This window comes from Pantherophis guttatus, chromosome 5 (genome assembly GCF_059756535.1).
Source record: "Pantherophis guttatus breed Tessera chromosome 5, ASM5975653v1, whole genome shotgun sequence".
Taxonomy (NCBI): Eukaryota; Metazoa; Chordata; class Lepidosauria; order Squamata; family Colubridae; genus Pantherophis; species Pantherophis guttatus.
In genome coordinates this window covers 54140124-54161769 of record NC_142067.1, presented here as the reverse complement: position 1 = coordinate 54161769, position 21646 = coordinate 54140124, and the positions used below count along the sequence as shown (strand labels likewise).

Genomic DNA, 21646 nt, shown 5'->3' with positions numbered 1-21646 from the left:
GGCGGACACACCACACGCAATCCACAGCCAGGCACTCGCTGTCAACTCGAAGAAGCGAACAAGAAAAAATTTCTAATCAAAAATAAAGAAAAAAGCCTAAACGGAAAGAGTGGAGAGAGTTTTAATCAAAAAAACTGATCCAATTGTCCACAGCTCAAATTTCACCTCAGTTCTTGTCAGTAACTGAGTGATAGACTGGAGGATTATGGGATAGGAGGCGTGCCTAACGGAGAGAGAGTTTCTGCAGCTATCACCCAGTTACTGATAAGATCTGAGGGAAGATCCCAGCTATGGACAGTGGGAGCAGCTATGGACAGTGGGAGCAGCACTCCAGAAAATTCCCTTGCTAAGCAAGGTAATTAAGTGTGATGTGCTGTGTTTTATCACCTTTTTTGCCATGGTTATTAAATGAACCACTGTAGTTGTTAAGTAAATCATGCAGTTGTTAAGCAAATCTAGCTTTCTTCATTGATTTTGCTTGTTGGAAACCATCTGAGAATTGGCAGATGGTTTCTGCCAATTGCCAATTGGCAGAAACCAACTGACAATTATATGATCACAGGACACTGTAGCTGTTGTGAATATATGCCAGATGCCAAATATCCAAATTTTGATCATGTGACCATGGAGATGGTGCAATGGTTGTAAGTGCGATGACCAATGACCAATTGTAAATCACTTTTCTCAGTGCTGTTGTAACTTTGAACATTCACTAAATGAATGGTTGTTCCCAATGCTCTGTAGCACATGATCACAGCACCCCTGCCTGTGCTATAATAATAATAATAATAATAATAATAATAATAATAATAATAATAATAATAACAACAACAACAACAACAACAATAATTTTATTTGTAGAACAGGCTCTGCCAACCCACCTGCCTTCCATAGGGCAGCCCTTGCCAACCTGCCCATGCTCCATAGCGCCCATCTACAACACCTACAGCACTCTGTAGCACCTGCTTGCACCCTCCACCCCCGGCACAAACAACCATGCTCCTTGCTTTTTTGCTTAACAGCCCGCAGAGGTCTGGGGTTACAATGACAACCAGGATTGCTACTGCTAAATAATGCAGTCATGTGATTTCGCATTTTATGACCACATTGCTTAGTAACAGTAATCCCGGTCCCAATTGCTATTGTTAACTCAATGACTATATTTCGGGAAAGTTATTTCCTTTCCTTTAATCAACTAACTTTCCCCCCATTTTATTATATAATTTGAATACACAGAGGTCCCATTTGGGTGTGTTAATGTGGGACCTGTATTTTCCTGATTTATAAACCAGTCCTTTCAGATGTGGTGCTCTATCTGGACAATATTTTGGTCTACTCTGAGAATGAAGCTCAGCAATCAGATTGTGTGCGCATAACCAACTTTTGCCAAGCTAGAAAAATGCACCTTTGATCTGCAACAACTAGACTTCTTGGGCTACTGTATTTCCACAAAAGGTATACAGATGGACCCCCAGAAGGTCCAAGCTGTCATAGACTGGCAAGCCCCTGCACAGCCAAAGATCCAATGTTTCCTGGGCTTTGCTAACTTATACAGAAAGTTTCGATCATAAAGCCAATACCCAGACCTAACTGAAAAAGAAAGGAGTTAAATTTTCTTGGATGTCTACACATCAAACAGTATTTGAAGAGTTAAAGCAGCTTTTTGCACACCAGCTCCTCCTTCAGCACCTAGGTACGTCAGAGTTTTGTGTCAAACAGACACTTCAGATCTGGCCATTGGAGCTGTTCTTTTACAGAAGGGGGGGGGAGGGAGAGAAAACAGCCATCTGCCTTGCACTTTCTTTTCTAGAGCACTGATTGCCCCAAAATGGAATTATGACATTTTTAATAAGGAACTCCTTGCTGTTAAATCTGCAGTCCAACACTGGAGACACTTCCTAAAAGAGTGGCCACCAGCCTTTTGGACACCAGGGGCTGGTTCTGTGGAGAGAAGTTTTTCTTCGGACTGGAAAGGGTATGATTTTGTGTGCTGCCTGCATCTCATGGATGGGGCTTTGCTTGTTTGTGCAGCCTGGTTGCTGGCATGCCACGGACCGGTGCGGGTCCACAGACCGGGGGTTGGGGATCCATGTCCTAGAAAGTGCACACTTTCCTGTGGACCACAAGAATCTACTCACCCTGCAACAAACAAAACCGCTTTCATCCAGACAAATCAAATGGAGTCAATTCTTCTCACATTTTGATTTTTACATTAAATAAGTCCCAGGCTCCAAGAACTTCATGACAGATATGCTCTCTTGCAACCAGATGCGCTCTGGTTTAACAGATTCCAACACCAGGAACAATTCTACAACTTTCTAATTTCCAGTATTGACAGCCACCATCAACCACTGAGAGGTTGGGAGCTACCAACTCTACCAGGATTTACGATAATCACAAGGATAAAGACTCAGCAACAACTAGACTACATCTCACAGACAGGATAGTGACCTCAAGGAAACCCCAGCAAATACTGTAACCCTGTTCCTGATGGAGGGAGGAGTCCTGAAACACAAGGACAGAGTAGTAGTTCTCCCCCCACCCCTCCTTTGCAGGAAAGAGGTTCTGCATTTTTGCCATGACAATCAAACAGCAGGGCATGGTGTGTGTTCAAAACTCTGCACAGAACCTTGAAGAGACTTTTGGTGGTCCAGGATGACAGCAGACATCAAGAAATATGTGGCCTCTTGCCACACATGCAGGGAGGCCAAACCCTTCCATTAAGCCTGCAGGGCCCTTGCAGCCGCTATCAAACCACCCCACCCATGGCATAGTCTCTTTAGATTTCATCATTGATTTACCTGCTGTCCAAGGCTTCACTACCATTCTGGTGGTGATAGATCTTTTCACCAAGATAGCTCATTTCATATTCCAAGGGATTGCCCAATGCCAAAGACATAACCCAACTTTTTCTAGGACACATCTTTTGCTAACCCAGCTTGGTCTCAGCACTGATTTCAGACAGAGCCATACAGTTCCAATCTAGATTTTGGAAAGCACTTTTCCAGCTTCTAAATATCAAGGTCAATCTCTCCTCAGCTTATCACCCTGGCATGAACGAAGAAGCTAAAAAATGAACCAGCTCTCTCAACAGTATTTTAGGTGTTACTGCATCTACAGCCAAGAGAACTGGCCATCGTTATTGCCACTTGCAGAATTTTCTTACAACTATTTGCTGCACTCATCAACTTCAATGACACCATTTAAAACCATGAATGACACACACTCTAAAGTGTTGTCTGACCACCCTGCACTGGACTCATCTGTTCCAGAGGTGGTTGACTTCTTACAGGAGCAACTTGCTGCCCAAGACCTTTTGAAGCAGCAGCTTCAGCAAGCAAAACAGGCTTACAATAAGGCAATGGATGCCCATCACAAGGAGGGTCCATCCATAGCTATGGGAGACAAGGTTTGGCTCTCTACCAGGTTCTCAGCAACTTCAAGATCTTCCAAGAAGCTAGATGCTAAATTTCTCAACCCTATAGCCTTCCACCTCCAATTACCTCCATCAATGAAGGTGCATCCAGTATTTTACCTATACTTACTCTCCAACGATGTTCCCCCAAGTGCAATACAATCCCAGTGCTGTCCTCCACCACCAGCCATAATGGAGGGAGAATCAGAACATGAGGTGGAAGAAATACTAGACCAGGGGTGTGAAACTGGTGGCCCATGGGCCAGATGAGTCCCATGCAGGCCACACGCACCCCAGCTCCAGGAATGGGGAAAAGGGGCGTTGGTCCTACCTGAGACGCACCTTCTCGTTGGGTGGAGACAGCAGCCAGGACGGGGGTGTGCTCGTCTGTTAGGCTGATAGACTGAGCCTGTCAAAGTTGCTAAGTCCCGCCCTTGTTACTGGGCAAACCCAGCTTTTGGGGAAGACAAGAAGACAGGCTCGGCGTGTGGGACACCAAACAAATGAGAAAGAAAGTAGACAAGAGATAGAGACAAGACTGGCCAAGGAAGGGTCTGGCTGCTGTCTCCACCCAACGAGAAGGTGCGTCTCAGGTAGGACCAATACCCCTTCTCCATTGTGGGTGGAGACAGCAGCCAGGATGGGACATACCAAAGATTCACATCCCTACAATTGGGTGGGACCAGGCTGGTCTGAAATACCCTTCCCCGAAACAACCCGCTGTAGCACCCTATGACCAAAAGCGGCATCTGCCAAGGCAAATTTGTCCATTCATAGTGCTGAATGAATGGAGAAGGCGAAGTCCACGTAGCCAGCTGCAGATTTCAAGCAATGAGGCCTGCGTGGCCCAGGCCGCCGATGTCGCAGCGCTGCGGGTAGAATGCGCAGTAAGTCGAGGAGGTCTTAGAAGGGAGCGTAGTTCGTAGGCCTTGGCTATTGTTTGCCGGATCCAATGGCCGATGGTCGTGGACGACACCTTACTGCCCAAAGAAACCGACAGGAAGGAAACAAAGAGATTCCGTCCTGAGGAAGACCGCCGTTCGCTTAATGTAGATCTGCAATGCCCGTCGGACATCCAGAGAGTGCCACCGCCGTTCGAGCATGTGGGTTGGACGAGGGCAAAAGTTGGGCAGGACAAGCTCCTGCATGCGGTGGAAAGTGGTATTAACCTTAGGCACAAATGTTGGGTCCAGACGGAGTACCACACGGTCCGCGTGGAACACACAGAGGTCCTCCCGGATAGAGAGGGCGGCCATCTCTGAGATGCAGCGAGCCAAGGTAATAGCAACCAAAAAGGTAATTTTGCACGTTAAAAGCTGAAGGCTAGTTGTCCGTAGAGGCTCATATGGAGTAGCCGTAAGAGAATTAAGAACAACGGAGAGGTCCCAAGTTGGGTACCTATGTAGAACTGGAGGGCAAAGATTTGTAGCACCTCGCAGAAACCAGTAAATCAAAGGATGCTGGGTCAGAGAGGATAACGATCTGAAGGTAAGAATCGAGGAGATTGCCACCACCTGCCTTCGCAATGTGTTGGGAGAAAATCCTTTGGAAAGGCCCTCCTGCAGGAAAACCAATATATTAACAATCGAGGCTTGAAATGGTGGAACCCCGTTCCGACCACACCATGCACAAAAGGCCCGCCGGGTGGCCGAATAAATTCGATCCGTAGAAGGCCTCCTCGAAGCCTGAATAGTGTGGATCACATCTGCAGGGATATTGGCCTCTCCTAACGCACACCGCTCAACCACCAAGTGGTCAGAAGGAGCCACTGCAAGTCCAGATGCCTCATGGCCCCCTTAGTTAGTGCGTTCTCTGGTTGAAGTAACTGCCAAGGCTGGGTTATCGACAGCGACACTAGGTCCGCAAACCAAAGTCTGTGTGGCCAATGCGGGGCCACAAGTATGATCTCTGCCTGCTCCAGCAACAACTTGCGAATCACTTGGGAGATCAGAACGACCGGAGGAAACGCATATAGGAGTCCCGGAGGCCACGGAGAGCGGACGGCGTCGATGGCCTCTGCAGCTGAGCATTGTCCGATGTGGCAAAGAGGTCGATCACCGGAGTCCCGAAGCGTGCCGTGACTTGGCGGAAGATGTGCGGGTGGAGACACCATTCTGCATGATCTAGTCGCTGACGGCTTAGCCAGTCTGCTTGTATATTGGTGACGCCAGAAATGTGTTCCGCACGCAACGAGGCAAGGTGAATTTCCGACCAGACTCCCAACCGTAACGCCTCCGACATCAGAGAGAGAGAGAGACTGCGTGCCCCCTTGACAATTGACATGGGCCTTCGCTGTGATATTGTCCGTGAGAACTAGGACGTGGGAGTTGGATGAGGCATGGAAGGCTCGAAGCGCCAGGTAGATCGCCCGCAGTTCCAGCCAGTTGATGGGGCGACGGGAGTCGACGTTGTACCAGGTGCTCTGAGCAACTTGACCCAGACAATGGGCCCTCCAGCCCTGAAGACTGGCGTCCGTTGTCACCACCACTCTCTGTGGGTCGAAAAAAAGACAACCTCGGGATATTGCCGGAGACCGCCACCACCCTAAGGACCTGATCACCTTTCTAGGGACAGGAACATTCGTGGGAGAAGTGCCTCTGCCCGCCTTCTGCAACAGCAAAAGGAACCACTGGAGTTCCCTTGAGTGCAGCTGGGCCCAGGGAACTATCGAGATGGCGGATATCATTTTGCCCAGGAGTTGGGACAGGACAAGGGGAGACACCGATCTAGCCCGTTCAACTTTAGAGACCAGGGACCTCAAACTATCCTGTCACTCACGCGAGAGATAGACCCTCCCCGCCACTGAATCTATCAGAGCCCCCAGATGAACCAAACGAGAAGAAGGGGCTAGATGGCTCTTCTCCAAGTTAATGGAGAAGCCATGGGCAGCCAGAGTATGGAGGGTAAGCTGCAGGTCAGAGGAGGCTTGCTGGTGGGTAGAAGACAAAATTAGAATATCATCTAAATAGCATAGTAGACGAACAGATTTAGCCCTAAGAGAAGCTGCCAGGGCAGCCAGTACCTTAGTAAAGGTACGAGGGGCAGTCGAAAGGCCAAAGGGCAAGGACCAATACTGGTAATGGCGCCCCCCATAGCAGAACCTAAGGAACCTCCTATGGGAGGGGAGGATGGGGATATAGAGATAGGCCTCGGTGAGGTCTATAGAAGAGAGGAGATCGCCCCTCCTAACACCGTCAAGAATAGATTTCAAAGACTGCATCTTAAACTTGCGGTATGTGACATACCGGTTTGTGAGATTTAAACGGTATGTGAGATGTTTAAGGTCCAGAATAGGTCTCCACCCCCCCCCCCCCGAAGACTTTGGTACAAGAAAAACACGGGAATAAAATCCCGTGCCCTGCTCAATCTCGGGCACTGGTTGAATAGCCCTGATTGAAAGGAGATGCTGAACCGCCGATTCCATAAGGGACCGTTTCTGGATGTCATTAGAAAGCGGACAGCGCACAAAGAACATCGGAGTGGGGGGAAGAGAAATTCAATGGCCAACCCAGATCGTAAGGTGGCCAGGACCCATTTATCCAAAGTGGTACCTTCCAAAACAGAGGCGAAGAGGGCCAATCTACCCCCAATGGGAGGGTCCGAGATGCAGCCTCCTCCCCCTCGAAAGGGCCGTTTGGAAACAAATGTCCTACCTCTGGGCGCTCTGTCCTGAACACCCCGCTGTCTAGGCTGAAAACCCCCTTGCGGTCTGGTAGAGGGAACGGAAAAGGAAGACCCCTCATAGGAACGAGACTGGGGATGGGACAAGTAAGGGTGGAACCTTGCATCGCCCCTACGGAAGACCGCCGGAAGGACCTTCTTTTTGTCCTTGGTCTCCGTGAGGAAAGCGTCAAGGGGGTCCCCAAAAAGCTTGGAACCAGAAAAGGGGACCAAAGCCAGACGCCATTTATGCCTGGCATCAGCTTGCCAGTGGCGAAGCCAGACTAAACGCCGGGCGGTAACAGAGGAAGTGAGGGACTTGGCTGCAAATCGGGAGGCATTAAGGGTAGCATCCGCAGAGAACTGTGTGGCAGCTATGATCTTGTTCAGCTCCTGTCGGACACGGACATCCTCAGTAGCCAAACTTTCTTGCAGATGACGAAGCCATAAGAGCGTAGTGCAGTTGAAGAATGACGCTGTCGATGCAGAACGGATGGCCCAGGCGGCCCCTTGGTGTGCCCATTGCAAGACCTGCTCTGCTCCTCAGGGCGGAGGCCTTCATCTGAAATGCCAGGGACCGGGGCGTGCGGCAAGAGAGCAGTCACTGGAGCATCTACGGATGGAACCTGGAGAAGGTCAGCCAGATCCGGTGCCACACAGTAATTCCATCGGTCCATAGAAGTGGGTATCGGGGCCGATCCGGGAGTGGACCATTGTTTCCGGATGACTTCAAGGAACAGAGGGGGGGTAGGAATAATGTCCATAGGTCTGGATGGTTCAGCAAAGAGATAATTCAGAGCCCCTTTTGACGTTGTAGGGCCAGTCTGCGCCGGAGGCGGGGAGCCCAGCTGAGCTGTAAGGACAGCTTTGTGCAGTAAGGACTTGAACAAAGTTTGGGGAAACAAGCCCGTGAACGCGGGTTGGTCCGGAGGGAGCCCCTCGTCCTCTGACAGGTCCAAATCATGAGAGACGTCCTTGGCCAACGATGAAGCACGGCTCGAAACGGACAAAACAGGAGAATCCGGAGCATCTATGGAAAGCGCATCGTCTTGCGAGACATCCACCCGAGAGGTAGAGAGATCGGAGCGGACTGAAGCAGCTCAGCGGGCGAGCAGAACTTGGGACACCAATGACTGTTGCACCGCTGCTACAATTAACTGTTGGATTTGTTCTGGCGAGAGAAAATTATGTTGCTGTGCCACACCAGAACCAGATTCAGTTGGGGGAGGTGCTGACACTGCCTCAGATGAGACCTGCAACGCAGGTGGAGGCGTGCCAGAATCTGTTATTGGAACAGGATCCGAAACTACAGCGGCGCCCCACAGATCGGCGGGTTGAATCACCGCAGGACAGTCCTGGAGGGAAAGTTGATCCACTTGTACCCCAGGTTCAGATGCTGTGGCTGCATGCGGAGAGATCGTAGTCGTCTCCTTGGCCAATTGCTGGTGCCCGCTGGCCTTGGCACACAGCTTTTGAAGTAACTTATCCCGACGACCTTCAGCACAGGAAGGGTGAGAGTGAGAGGAGGATTTGCGATGAGTCCGGGAATAGTCTGAACCCGACGGCTTAGAGAGGGATCCAGAAGTTACATCCTTACTGCACGAAGAGGCCCCTGTATGTGGTGGATCCTCAGAGCGCCCCGCTTTGTGACTGTGCTTCAATTTGTGCGAAGCCTTGGGCATGTTTGAATATAATGGTTGTAGGCGGCGAACAGCCAATGGGCAGAAGTCGTTGCAGAAAAAGGGGGGTAATCTGCCCAGGAGGCACAGGCTAAAGCCTGGAGGCCTCAAACAATAGTACTTGGCGAGGGCGGGAGAGCTCAGGCGCTGGATGCTAGCCAAACAAACGGTAGCGCAAACAAGCTCCACTTGAAATGATAAGGCACAGAGCCATGCAGGTTCAAAGTAGTGCCCTTTAATAGTGGCAAGCGCGAAAGCGCAAGCAAGGAGGAGGGGGGGATGCGAAGCTCCACCAACGATAACCTCCGCAATGAAGGAATGGCTATGCTATCAAGACAAGGAGGCGCGAAAACCCCTCCAAAGCCGTATAGAATGCTGCTGCAAGGTCCCAAAAGCTGTGAAAAGGTGGCGCGCCAAACGTGCTGACAGGAAAAATTAGTAAGAGCCGACAGAGCGGCTAGGCAGTTTTCGCGCCCAAAACCTCTTGAGAGGTTCGGGCATCGCAACAGCAAAGAGCTGTTGCGATGCCCGAACAAACAATAGCTGGGGGCGCGAGACTCCACAAACAATAGCTGGGGCGCGAGGCTCCACTAGACGGCTCCGAAAAAGCAATCAAAGGAAAAGGAGCCGAAAGGCAAGCCGAGGAATAACGGGCTGCGAAATGATCCAAAATGGCCGCCGGGAGATACTGAAGGGGAGCATGAAGCTTCGCAAACCGCCAATTAGCCACCAAAGCTTTGGAAAAGAAACGGGAGCGTGAAACTCCACCAGCCCCCAAAACTTAGTCAAATAAAGGAAATGTGAATCTCAGGAAATAGGGAAAAAGTAACACCACCACCCCAGATAACCAGTGAAGCTCGTTACAGGGGGAAAGTCTTACTGTGAAATTGAAATCCAAAGAAGACCAGCAACAATCCAGGTCCAAACCAATAAGATCAACAATAGTCTAAGTGTGAAATCGAAATCCAAAGAAGTCCAGTAACAATCCAAGTCAAAACCAATAAAGCCAACAACAATATGCGATCAGTAAAAGATAGAAATAGCAAGAGGAACAGTCCCACACGCCTGTCTAGGCTGACAGACTGAGCCAAAAGCTGGGTTTGCCCAGTAACAAGGCGGGACTTAGCAACTTTGACAGGCTCAGTCTATCAGCCTAACAGACGAGCACACCCCCGTTCTGGCTGCTGTCTCCACCCACAATGGAGAATGTCACGAAAAATCATATGATGGCAACATGATGCCATGAGTTTGACACCCATGTACTAGACTCTAGAAAAAGAGGTAAAGCCATTTGTATTTGAATCATTGGAAAAGCTCCCCTGTTGCAGATTGCTCCTGGGAAAATGCCCCTGCTCCTTATGCTCATGCCACTGGTTTGTCAGTTTAACCAGCATTTTCCATGACAAGCCATGGTGCACTAAGCTCCAGCTCTCCATTCAGTTTCACCTGAGGAACCTGTTGAGGAAGAGATTAAACAGCCCCTCTTAATTGCACCAGGGGGAAGCAGGACCCTTGACACAATGGGCCTTTCACATTTGGCCTTCAACTTTCAGGCAGGGAAGGGGAGGGAATCTTTAACAATGTTTTTGTGTTGCAGCAACCACTACCTGGTTTGCCAGCGACTTTAAATGAGGGGGAGGCAGATTCCTTTGAGACTGCTTTCCTTCCCTCCTTGCCAAGTTCCCATGAGAACTCAGATTTTGAAGAGGAAAGGACTACAGAAGAACCCATGGAAGGGGGGAACAAAGTGAAGAGCAGATATAGGAGATGACCAGGCTGAGCCTGAGGGAAGAATGAAATGCATCATCATCAGTCTCAAATCCCTTCATCCCCACAAGAGTCCAGCCCACCTTAAATTCCACTGACTCTTATCTACCATCAATTTGCTTTGACCATTAGTAGTTCAGATTCTTATGAGAGCATAAGCTTGCAATAAACCTTTATATTCATTTTGAACTGTCTGGACTTGATTTCCTGCGCTTGACAGAACTAAGGGAGATGAAGCAGAAGAAATGCTAGAAAGCTACTGTAGGGTGATAAACAGTGAGTTCTTAACAGACCTTATATACTTGTGATAAAAAGACCAAATTTCACTTTTTACTTGAATTACGAACCTAATTTCAGAATTTCATAAACCTAAATGTTTTTCTACTACAACAACATTTGCAAATACAGTATACTAACATTTCCTTTAAATTTTTATATTAAATGATCAGAGAGTGAATTCTATCAAACTTAGTACTTTTAATTTCCCATAGTAGCAAATATGATCTGTGAATGGATTTCCGTCTGACCACCAGATGGAGCTGTAGTATTAAAAAACTATTTTAATCCTATTCCTTCTGATCTGGTCTTCTATTGAATTAAAACACATTTATAAATGTTCACAGCTGCTCACTCAGCAACTTTAAACTAAAGAATTCAGCAAGAGTCTGTTGTTTTCAGTAGTAGTTTTTCACAGTAATATTGCAGTGATACAATTTATTTAAAACATAAGAAAACATTGCAGGTAGACAGTGCCTGATTGGTCTAACAGACTCATTTGCTGAGTGATAAGCAAGTAACAACAACATTAGATATGAAGATATTAGAGAAGTTGATCAATTGTTTGTACCGCACAGTACAATACAGTGAGCAAATCCACACATGTGAATCAATGATTCCCACCCCATTGACTTCTGGCTTCCCCATTAACTTTGCTAGTCAGAAGGTTGTAAAAAACATGACACTGGGACACTGCAACCATCATAAATACATGCCAGTTGTCCAGCATCCAAATTTTGACCACATGACCCCAGGGACACTGCAATGATCATGTGAAAAACAACTATAAGACACCTTTTTCAGTGCTGTTGTAACTTCAAGTGGTCACTAAACAAATGGTTGTAAGTTGAAGAGTACCTGTATCTAATTTAGATTTGCTATCTAACAGAAAGGAATTAAGAAGTTCAACATAGTGTGAAGATAATTAAGAACAAAATTATGCAAACATAAAATTGTGATGTGATCCTAAGTGTTCCATAGAATCCCAACAGAAATATTTAAGATAATACCAGTTGTCAGTTGATGGACTCCAAGTCTACTTATTTTGTTCTCAAATCTTTTATGCTCTGTTAAAACAGAGCAAATATAATGAACATATTGGATAACCATTTGTCTGAAGTGGTGTAGGGTTTCCTGCCTAAGCAGGGGGTTGGACTAGAAGACCTCCAAGGTCCCTTCCAACTCTGTTATTCTATATTTTCCTATAATTTACATTAGTACCTTTACAGTTGCGTTTTCAGGTATGAATGAAATAGAAAAATTAATAAAAGCTGAATCTTGACTACACTACTTTTGCCTTTGGCAAAATATTGCAAGTAACTATGTTGCCCCAAAAAAGTGCAGTCTACTGCAATCACAGTGATTCATGGCAATATAAATTAAAAACATATTATTCCTTACAGAAAATGAAATATATTTATAGCAGAATTTGTATGTTACTTCAAGCCAATATTTCCAAATTCTTAGCATCAAAGATGAGTTGAAGTATACAGAAGCTGTTAATAGAAGAATGTGCCCTATTTTAAGTAAAATGCTATCTTAGTACAAGTGTTAAAGTCAACGTACCTGGTTAGTAGGAGGCTGCTGAATCTGATCAGCATATGGTAAGGCAGAAACTTGTTGGTCGCTTATGTTCTGCTGTCGACGATCACTGTACTGCTGATGTGAATGGGACATCTGTCCAGCCATCTGAAGGCCAGCAGCATGGAATGAAAATGATGGTGCAAGCCGAACAGTTGAAGGTTTGCATGCTGAAGTCTCTCCTCCTAGAAATGACAGCACAACAGTTCAGTATAGTTTTCTTATATCAGCTATGAACTATCCTCACATTAAATGTAGACATAGAGATATTTATCTAAGTTTCGCTTAAAACAAAGACAAAATGAGTTAAAACTGCATGCCCACAAGTTATGTGTACATATTTTTAAAAAAAATAAGTGGATGGGATGCAATGAAACATGCACTCAATGTAATTATGAATCCTATGTTTGCTATCAATTTTTCTTCTCCATAAATTTTCCTCTTTTCAATCCTATCACAGCAGATAATTCTCATGTGACTAGAATACGACTGAAATGGCATTTATTTTAAAATAAATTCATATTTGAAATAAAAAAATGAAGTTTTGTTTTAATGGACTATATGAAGGAAGTTCAGTTACATATAGTCCTTATGACCACTTTTTAAACAATGGTTCAAAGTTATGATGGCCTTGGAAAAAGTAACTTACAACCTTTGTTCACACTTATGACCGTTGCACCATCCCTGTGGTCATATAATTGCAATTTGCACTTGGCAACTGCCTTGTACTTTTTGACCACTTCCAACTTGTGTTGGAAATGTTGGTCCCAATTGTGATAAGTCAAAAACTGTTTGTATTAACAAATTTGAAAACTACCGAATTATTAACTATTGATAACTACAGTATCAATAAATTTCAGAACTACTCAGTTGAAGTGATTTGCGTTATATATAGTAATTATACAAATAATATAAATTATGCTGTTTGTATTGTGACACCACTGCACAAATGAAATTATAGGCAGTCTTCATTTAATAATGCTAATTGGGACCAGAAACTCCATCATTAAGCCAAAAAATCTTATGACTGTGCTTAGCAACAGCACTTAAAGGATGATTGTGCAGGTTGTTAAACAAGGACCTCATGTGACTTCCAACTTCTTGTTGACTTCCCTTTGACTTTGCTTGGCAGAAACCAGCAGGGAAGATTGCAAATGGTGATCATGTGATTGTGATAATGCTGCAACGGTGTTAAGTACGAGCTCCAGTCATAACTACCACTCATTCAGTGCTGTCATAAGTTCAAATGGTCGCTGAGTAAGTGGTTGTTAAATGAGGGCCACCTATAATCAATCAGAAAATTGATTCATTTGATGCAAAGTTCATTGCAATTGAGGTCTGAAAAATCAAGATTTTACTGTAATAAGTTGAAAAGAGATAGGCAACCAACATATGGGTATCTTCTACCAAATTCTCTCACAATCCCCTAGCCCAAAAAGCCACTCCCAAAAGGAGGAAGTTTTGCTGAATGCCAGATTGTGGCTAAAAAGGCAGGAGAATCTCCAAAGATTAGATGGAAGCACTCCCATCTACTTGTCATTTTTCAACCAATCTTTCAAGCTGTTATCTTCCACATACTTTTATCTGGATCCAGCCAGATGTTTTTCATATATGCACTGAGTTCTAACAAAACTGTATATAGAAAGAAACAAACCTATCCCAACCAATCAAGACACTTTAAGTTGTCAGCCCTACTAGATAGAAAACTCCACAGTAAGGCTGAAACTACTTTTATTAAGATTAGCTATAATAATAATAATACTCTTTCAAGTCTGATTACGCTGTACCTCCTCCCCTTCTTATAGTTCAGTGAATTAGACAGGCATCTACCTGAACCACTTTTGAATGTTATCCTGCTATTCTAAGCTTATAAAATGTGTCAGCCCCTTTTGCCTAGGCAATGGCTCTTGCATACCTCCTCCAAGATCATCCTTCCTTACTCTCTACAAGAGTGATGAAGCAGTTACTGCCTTCAATTGGTATTTGCTGCCACAATCTTCTTTTCCTCCCCTCAACCAGTGGTATAGCAGCAAAGCTGAACAAAGGGAAATGACTTCCCCTGCCAATTAAGAAACACAAGGTCACTTAGCTTAGCATCTGGTGATCAGTTTAGAGAGGTCTAGCTATCGTGAAGCATGTTCCAGACTACAGCCCTCTCTAAGATGTAAATGTATATCAAAAATATTTATTTAGTATCGAAACTGTATTAATAAACATTACCACCATGTTAAGAATTATGTTTAAAGAAAGAATGACGCTTTCAAAGAGACGGGAGAACAATCAATGGTGCATGTCTTGAGTAGATACAAAACAAAATCATCTCCCTTAACTCTGATTATTCATTACAGCTAGGATTGTGTGTATATACATACACACAATTCTGTACACATCAACTGAGAAGGTACTGAATTTTCAACTTAAGTATAGACCTGCTTTACTTGGTTGTAAAACAATAGGTTTTATTGGAGAATTTGGTATGTATCTCCATTAACAACTTTTCTTTTTCACTTTTAGGTGAGAAACCTGTTTAAATCCTCTTCATTTTTCTTTATTAATGCTTTCAAACTTAGTTTTTCAATTTAAATGTTATTTAATGTGTAACAATGTTGTGGCAATCTGGTTTGCTGTTCCATTCCAGAGTGTATCAACTTTTAGCTCAACCTTTTTAATAACAGCATTATTGTTTTTTGAGGTTAGTGGTTTAAAATATGGAGACAGTATTCTATTTTTTTAAAATAGAAAATGATATTATTTTAATCTGGTGCTTATTTTGAACTTCTTGAATATTAAAAACTTCTTGGGGAAGTTTTTGGGGAGCCAATTATTTACTGAGGTGGTTCCATTGCTGTTAATATCTACTGTAAGCTTTTAATAACAGGCTTTAAATTTTTTCAGATTGTAAATTTTAAGATATATTATTGTTTTATAATTTTGTTGTATGCCATCCAGTCACTTTTTTTTAGATGGGCAGCCCTATAAATTGGATGGATAGATGGATGGATGGACTGATAGACTATAAAAAATATTTTAAGCAATTGCCAATAATGATGTGACAATACTCTGCACTGAAAACAGAGGTGTACTATTTCTGTGAATCATTTTAGCCCAAACATCTAAAATAGCATTCATTTCAGAAAAAGTAGAATATCGTTGCCCAGCTTTTCTCCACACAACATTAAGCATACACAATATCCGTTACATTTTTTTTTACACAATTTCATTATAGAATCCGAACTTTTCTCCCTCCATTCACAACGGAGCTGCTGCTCCCTTTATGGTCCCCCCTGGCAGGGGTGAAATCTAAAATTTGTTACTACCGATTCTGTGGGCGTGGCTTGGTGGGGGAGTGTAATGTGACTGGGTGGGCGTGGCCAACTCTTTTCTTTTTTACTTTTAAAAGCATTTTTTCTACAACCTTAAGAGGTTGCAGAAAAAAATGCTTTTAGAAGCTTCTGACGATCCCAGCTGAGCCGCACGATCACCAGAGGCTTTTTTTTTAAACTTTTAAAAGCATTTTTTCGGCCGAAGATGTTGTAGAAAAAATGCTTTTAAAAGTAAAAAAAACCAGCCTCTGATGATCGTACGGCTCAGCTGGGCATATGGGGGGGGAAGGGCGCAGGGATTTTTGCTACTGGTTCTCCGAACCACCGACCGCCATCGCTACCTTCCGAACCGGGAGCATTTCACCCCAGCCCCCTCCCTCCTGGAGACTACCTTAAATGGACAGGGTGCAGCAGCTCTGCTGTGAATGGAGGGAGAAAACTTCAGATTCTCTCTGCTGCATTTAACATTGAATTCTGTGGAATATCGAGCAGCTGGAAGGGTTGAGCAAGCAGCCAGAAGAGGTGAGCAGTGAGCGGCCAGAAGACTTGAGCGGCGACCAGGCGAGGCCAATCAGGGGTGACTTTTACCTGTTTGGCAAACTGATTCAAATTGTCCCTACTGGCTCGCCCAATCTGGTCAAATTTCTGTAATTTCATATTACAGAAGATTGAGGCCTGTTTATCAAGCTTATGCCCTGTTCAAGAAATCTTAACTTAGATAGAGATAATTAAAAGAATAGGTGGAATAACATTTTGCATATATGAAGGTGAATAAGGACTTACAAAGTGGAAGGTTTACAACTATGGCATCAGAAACAGGAGAGGAAAGTTAGCCAACGAAATCAAGTGGGGATTGTGCTGTGTGAGAGTCATAAAAATATATACTGTACAGGTATATTCATTCAGGATACTTTGAGTTAGCTCAGTGCAGAAACAATAATTTTATGACTAATGCCTACAACTTTAGCATCCCTCAGTCATGTGATCGCCATTGTAGTCAATACGTGTTGCTGTATGGCTGACCTTTTGCTTTTTTTCCCTCCCTTGCAAAGCAAACATTTGAAATAAAGGAATTACAAAGGAGTAAGCAGGCACACAATGAGGAATGCAGATTGAAATGAATGAGGTGGCACTGGGAATTGCAAACATGATACACAAACAGCTGATGCATTCCCCATGATGTGTCTGCTTACTCTTTTGCAATCTCTTCTTCTCCAATCTTTCCACTCTTGGGGGGGGGGGGAGAGATCAGGCATAGAAGAGATTTCCCACAGAAATCGTGGAGAGATTGCTTAAATATGCAGAGGGGGAGAAGAAGAGATTGGAGAAAAAGGGATTATAAAAGAGTGAACAGCAACACAAGGGGGAATACACTGACTGTTTGCATAGCATAGAATAACAGAACTGGAAGGGATTTTGGAGGTCTTCTAGTCCAACTCCTTGCCCAAGACAAGAGTCCTTATACTATCTTAGACAAATGGTTGTCAAAGTTTTCTTGAAAACCTCCACCAATGAAGTTCCCACAACTCTAGGAGGCAAGCTGTTCCATTTATTAATCATTGCCACTCTCAAGAAATCCATCCTTATTTCGAGGTGGGATCTCTCTCCGACAACCTTTTGGAAAACTGCTATCATGCTTCCCCTAAGCTTTCTCTTCATTAAAATAAATATACCCAAATCCCTTAGTTGCATACAATTTAGCCTCCAGATCCCTTATCATCTTTGTTGCTCTTCTCTGCACTCTTTCTAGTTCCACAGCACCCCTTTTGTATTGTCAAAAAAAACCATGGGGTTATTTTTCCAACAATGCACATTCTTATTCTCTTGTAATCTCTTTCTCTCCAATGAATATAAATATAAACATTAATTCTTTGTTATCCCAGGATTCAGGTAAACATTCCAAAGGGATGTTTGTCTAGTTAAAAGAGAAACAAAAGCTGAAGGTGTGAAACTGATTAGTCTTTTCAGTAATATACAGCAGTTGGGAGCCAAACATTCCAAAGGGCAAGGGAATTGGAAAAAGCAAGTACAGTAGGGATAATGGGATTTCTTTGTTTGACGGAGCTTCTAGTCCTGATTATGATCACTAAATGAGGACTACCTATATGGTCCTTTCATTCAAAATAATAATTTCATATACCTAATTAATATACAAAGATTAAATTGCAAGAAAGACTGGGAGGAGGACAGACAAGGAGAGTAAAAGCATATTCCATGCCCAGATTAAAACAGAATAGAAAGAACTACAAAGACCATGAACCTACAGGTGCATTCACAGGTATACACAGTGGAGATACAAAGGGAAAAAATATGTGGGAGGGAAGGAGTTAAAAAAGGGATCAATTTAGAGTCATTTCATAGCCAGAAGCCAACTAAGTCCAACCTTCCTTGAATGCCTTGACTCTTATCTAACTCTAATAAGATACTGAGCTTTAGTTGAGAAGATTCATGTGCAAATATGTGTTTATTTTAACAATAAATCAATTAATCTGAACCTTCATGTGTGGCCCTGGTTTTTTGCGCCTGACCTCACATGACAAATTATGCATTGCAATGTGAATGTCACACATTTCATTATTTTTCATCACTGTAGTTTGTACCAGTTTATACCATAAGATGTGTATATATTGATTAATAAAACTCAAGTCTCAAAGAGGTTCTAAATTGCTTCAAGACAATACTACACTTCTGGATAGGGCGAACATTTACAATTGGATAGTGAATTATTTTTCATCACTGTAATTTTTACCAGTCATCTCTGTATGCACATTAATAATTGAAAATCAAGTCTCAAAATGGTTCTAGATTGTTTTAGAACAATGCTACAATCCTGGATAAAATGAAGAAAGCAAACAAATTTCCTTCTTGGAATAAAGGAAAAGAATTTACCCTATATAATATTGATTCAAAGTAAAGGCACATGAATAGTATCAGTGTCATTCTTTGTTCTACAAGCTCCTTAGTTTAGCTGCCTTTTACCCCCAAAAGCGAAATCTTTAAGACACATATTTGAACAAAGTCTAAGCACACAATATTATGAATAAAAAACATAACATTCTTAAGGCACTCTAGAAGTTCTTTACAATTTGAAATGACTTTGGCACTCGAAATAGAGTAAATATAATTAAATGAACTGTGAGTGTGTGTGTGTGTGTGTGTGTGTGTGTGTGTGTGTATTAGTTTTATACATGAACAAATTCACAGCTGTTTATCGTACACACTATACATAAAGCAGCGAAGAACTACTGTATTTTTCAGAGTATAAAACGCACTGGAGTATAAAACTTTAGTTTCTGGGGAGGAAAATAAGAAAAAAGCTGATTGATGTGTGGACCAGCCTCCAGGAATACCCCCAATCAGCTGTTCCCAGAGGTGAATTTTAGCAACAGGTTCCTTGGTTGTGAGCTCTGTGCCTTGCTTTTTTTTCCTGCATCTGAAAGCCTCTGAAACAGAGCTTCAGAAAAAAAACCTCTGAAGCTCTGTTTGGGGACATCTTTTCCGAAGCTTTGTTTCTGATGCTTTTTTCAGCCTCTGAAACCTCCATTTGAGAAGCTGGGCAGGGCTACATTCGGAGTATAAGACACACCCAGATTTTCACCCTCTTTTTTGGGGGGGGAAAGGTGCGTTTTATACTCTGAAAAATACGGTACTTTCCTCCTTTCATTAAAAGTTCCTCTACAGTTATCTTCTTACTTTTCAAGGCAACCACCATGCCATTTACAAGCCTCTCAAACCTGTCCTGGGATAATATTCCAGGTGCTCCACATATAGTCCTCACCTTACGACCAGTCACTTAACAACTGTTCAAAATTATGATAAGCCCAAAATTGGTATTTTATATCCATAAAGCACTTCTTGCCCATCATAAAATGGGCTACCTTCCCCAACCCCGCATGGTCATGTGAAATTTGGGGAGCTTGGCAACTGGCTTGCCTTTACATCATTTACAGCATCTGGCAGTCACGTAGCCATGATTTGTGACTTTTTTTTTGCAAGTCTCCAGCAAAAAATGGCCATTCAGAAGAATAGGTTCACACTTAAAACCGTGGTATTCACTTAACAGCCATTACAAAACATGTTGTAAAATCAGGTCTGGTCACATGGGTGCCTTGACTTATGACCAGGGTGGATTTGATTTAAATCACTAGTCAGTACGGCTTGATTTAAATCATATGTTTTCTACATAAAGACTAATTCTTGCTGGTATAACTTTAATATGCAAGTAGATGAAGATTTTTAGAATAACAACTTTTCATATTAGTTTTTTTAATCCCCCGTTTAATAGGTTAATCATTCATATTTGGACAACTTTTCTGTTGTACTTAGGAAGGAGAAAAATAATCATTACCTTAATAATAACAATTTAAATAAATTTATTCAACTGAAACAATAACATTACAGCATATGTTATTTGCTTAAACAAACATCCATGTTTGTTAACTAATTTGGCTACACAAAATATATATATTTTAAGAAACTTAGACTGTCAGCCCAGCCTACACATGAAAAACTTAAATACTGTCCTCTGTAGCTCACTGATCGTCTTCATCTTCTTCTTTGTTCATAATCTGGAAAAGAAAAACAAGCTTTCCTGCTTTATCGGGTCCCAAACGATTTCTCAATTTAGAATGAAGAGTCCAAAGGAAGAGAATATTCTTTCAACACCTGCAGAAGAAGCTACTGCTGTTAAAAGTGAAATCATTACTTGAACAGTCTCTAAATCCAAGTGCTTAAGTGACTTCCACCAGTTCACTGGTGTGACTTTCTTTAAAATATCTTCAGCAAACATGTATTTCTTGAATGGTTCCCCCTTAGCTTTGAAGTTTATTATAGTTGGCATTACAGATGGATGATTGCTGAATACCCATGTCATAGCTAACTCCTCTTCCTCAGCACTTAAGTTTTGACCCTGATACTGGATATTGACAATATTTGCCAAAAAATGAGCTGGAGACAGTACTTGTCCCATTCGTTTTTTAATGCTTGTAATTTAATTCTGTCCATGTGTAGTTCTGTTTTTAAGTGTTCACTCAGTTCCTTCCAAATTTCAACAGCATCAGCAATAAAACAGCTATTTTTCTGTATTTTGTTTAAAGCTTCAGAGATGGGTTTCAGGATGCTCAGCATATGTTCAACATTTCTCTTAAGCCCAATGTTGAGGATTTTGGCCGTGACAGTGCCATCTATTTTATCTCGATTTTCTTCATAAACTGTCATCAGAATAGGCCAGTTCTTGATATACTGCTCAAAACAGTCCACCACAGAGTTCCATCTAACATCTTGTGGGAGCGTTAGCTTGGTTCCACCCATCCTTTTCAGAGCTGTTGCAACAAAATGATTGTTACGGAAGTATTTAGCAATTTCAACAACATTAGTCTTTATTTCTGGAACACTTAAGTCTTTGGCTAAGAGGTGCAGCAAATGAGCACTGCAACCATATGTTATTAGCTTTGTATTCCCTTCCTGCTCTTCTAAATTTCTTCTCGTCTTGGATACATTTGAAGCATTGTCTGTGACCAAACTGCGTACTAGACATTTGAATTTTTGTTCATGTTATTATAGCTTTTACTGCTACTTCTTGTAAGTATTCTGTGTGTGCATTTCCTGACGTATCAATTGTTTGTGCAAGGAAGACTTTCCCTTCTTCTGTTGTTATACAAGCACATACAATAGGATCATTGTGGACATTACTCCACCCAACAATACTTAGGTTAACAATTCTACCCTCCAGAGCTGTTGCACATTGCTCCATTTCTCTGTCATACACTTTATCCAGCAGTTTCCCTGCAACATCTGCTCTGCTGGGTGGACTGTATCCTGGTCTCAGTGACTGAACCATATTAATGAAATGTGGGTTCTCAGTCTGACGGAAAGAAGAGTTCGTTGCATAAACAAACTGGGCAATTTTTGCATCAATTAACTTTTTCTAATCTGCTAGTTTTTAT

General features: G+C 43.0%; 1 protein-coding gene across 5 annotated transcripts in view; it reads right to left on the bottom strand.

Annotated features, from left to right (window-relative positions):
- Nucleotides 1-21646, bottom strand: part of DYRK1A (dual specificity tyrosine phosphorylation regulated kinase 1A) — a 187757-nt gene that overhangs the window by 46258 nt on the left and 119853 nt on the right. For 3 of the 5 annotated variants that reach the window (XM_034401832.3, XM_087871258.1, XM_034401696.3), the window contains one exon: nt 12364-12563. In XM_034401832.3, coding sequence (XP_034257723.1) covers nt 12364-12486 — 123 coding nt within the window. In that variant the 5' untranslated portion in view covers nt 12487-12563. Of the gene's footprint in view, nt 1-12363; nt 12564-14293; nt 14438-21646 lie in introns of all 5 variants that reach the window. The other 2 variants (XM_060686405.2, XM_034401764.3) reach the window with 1 other exon arrangement.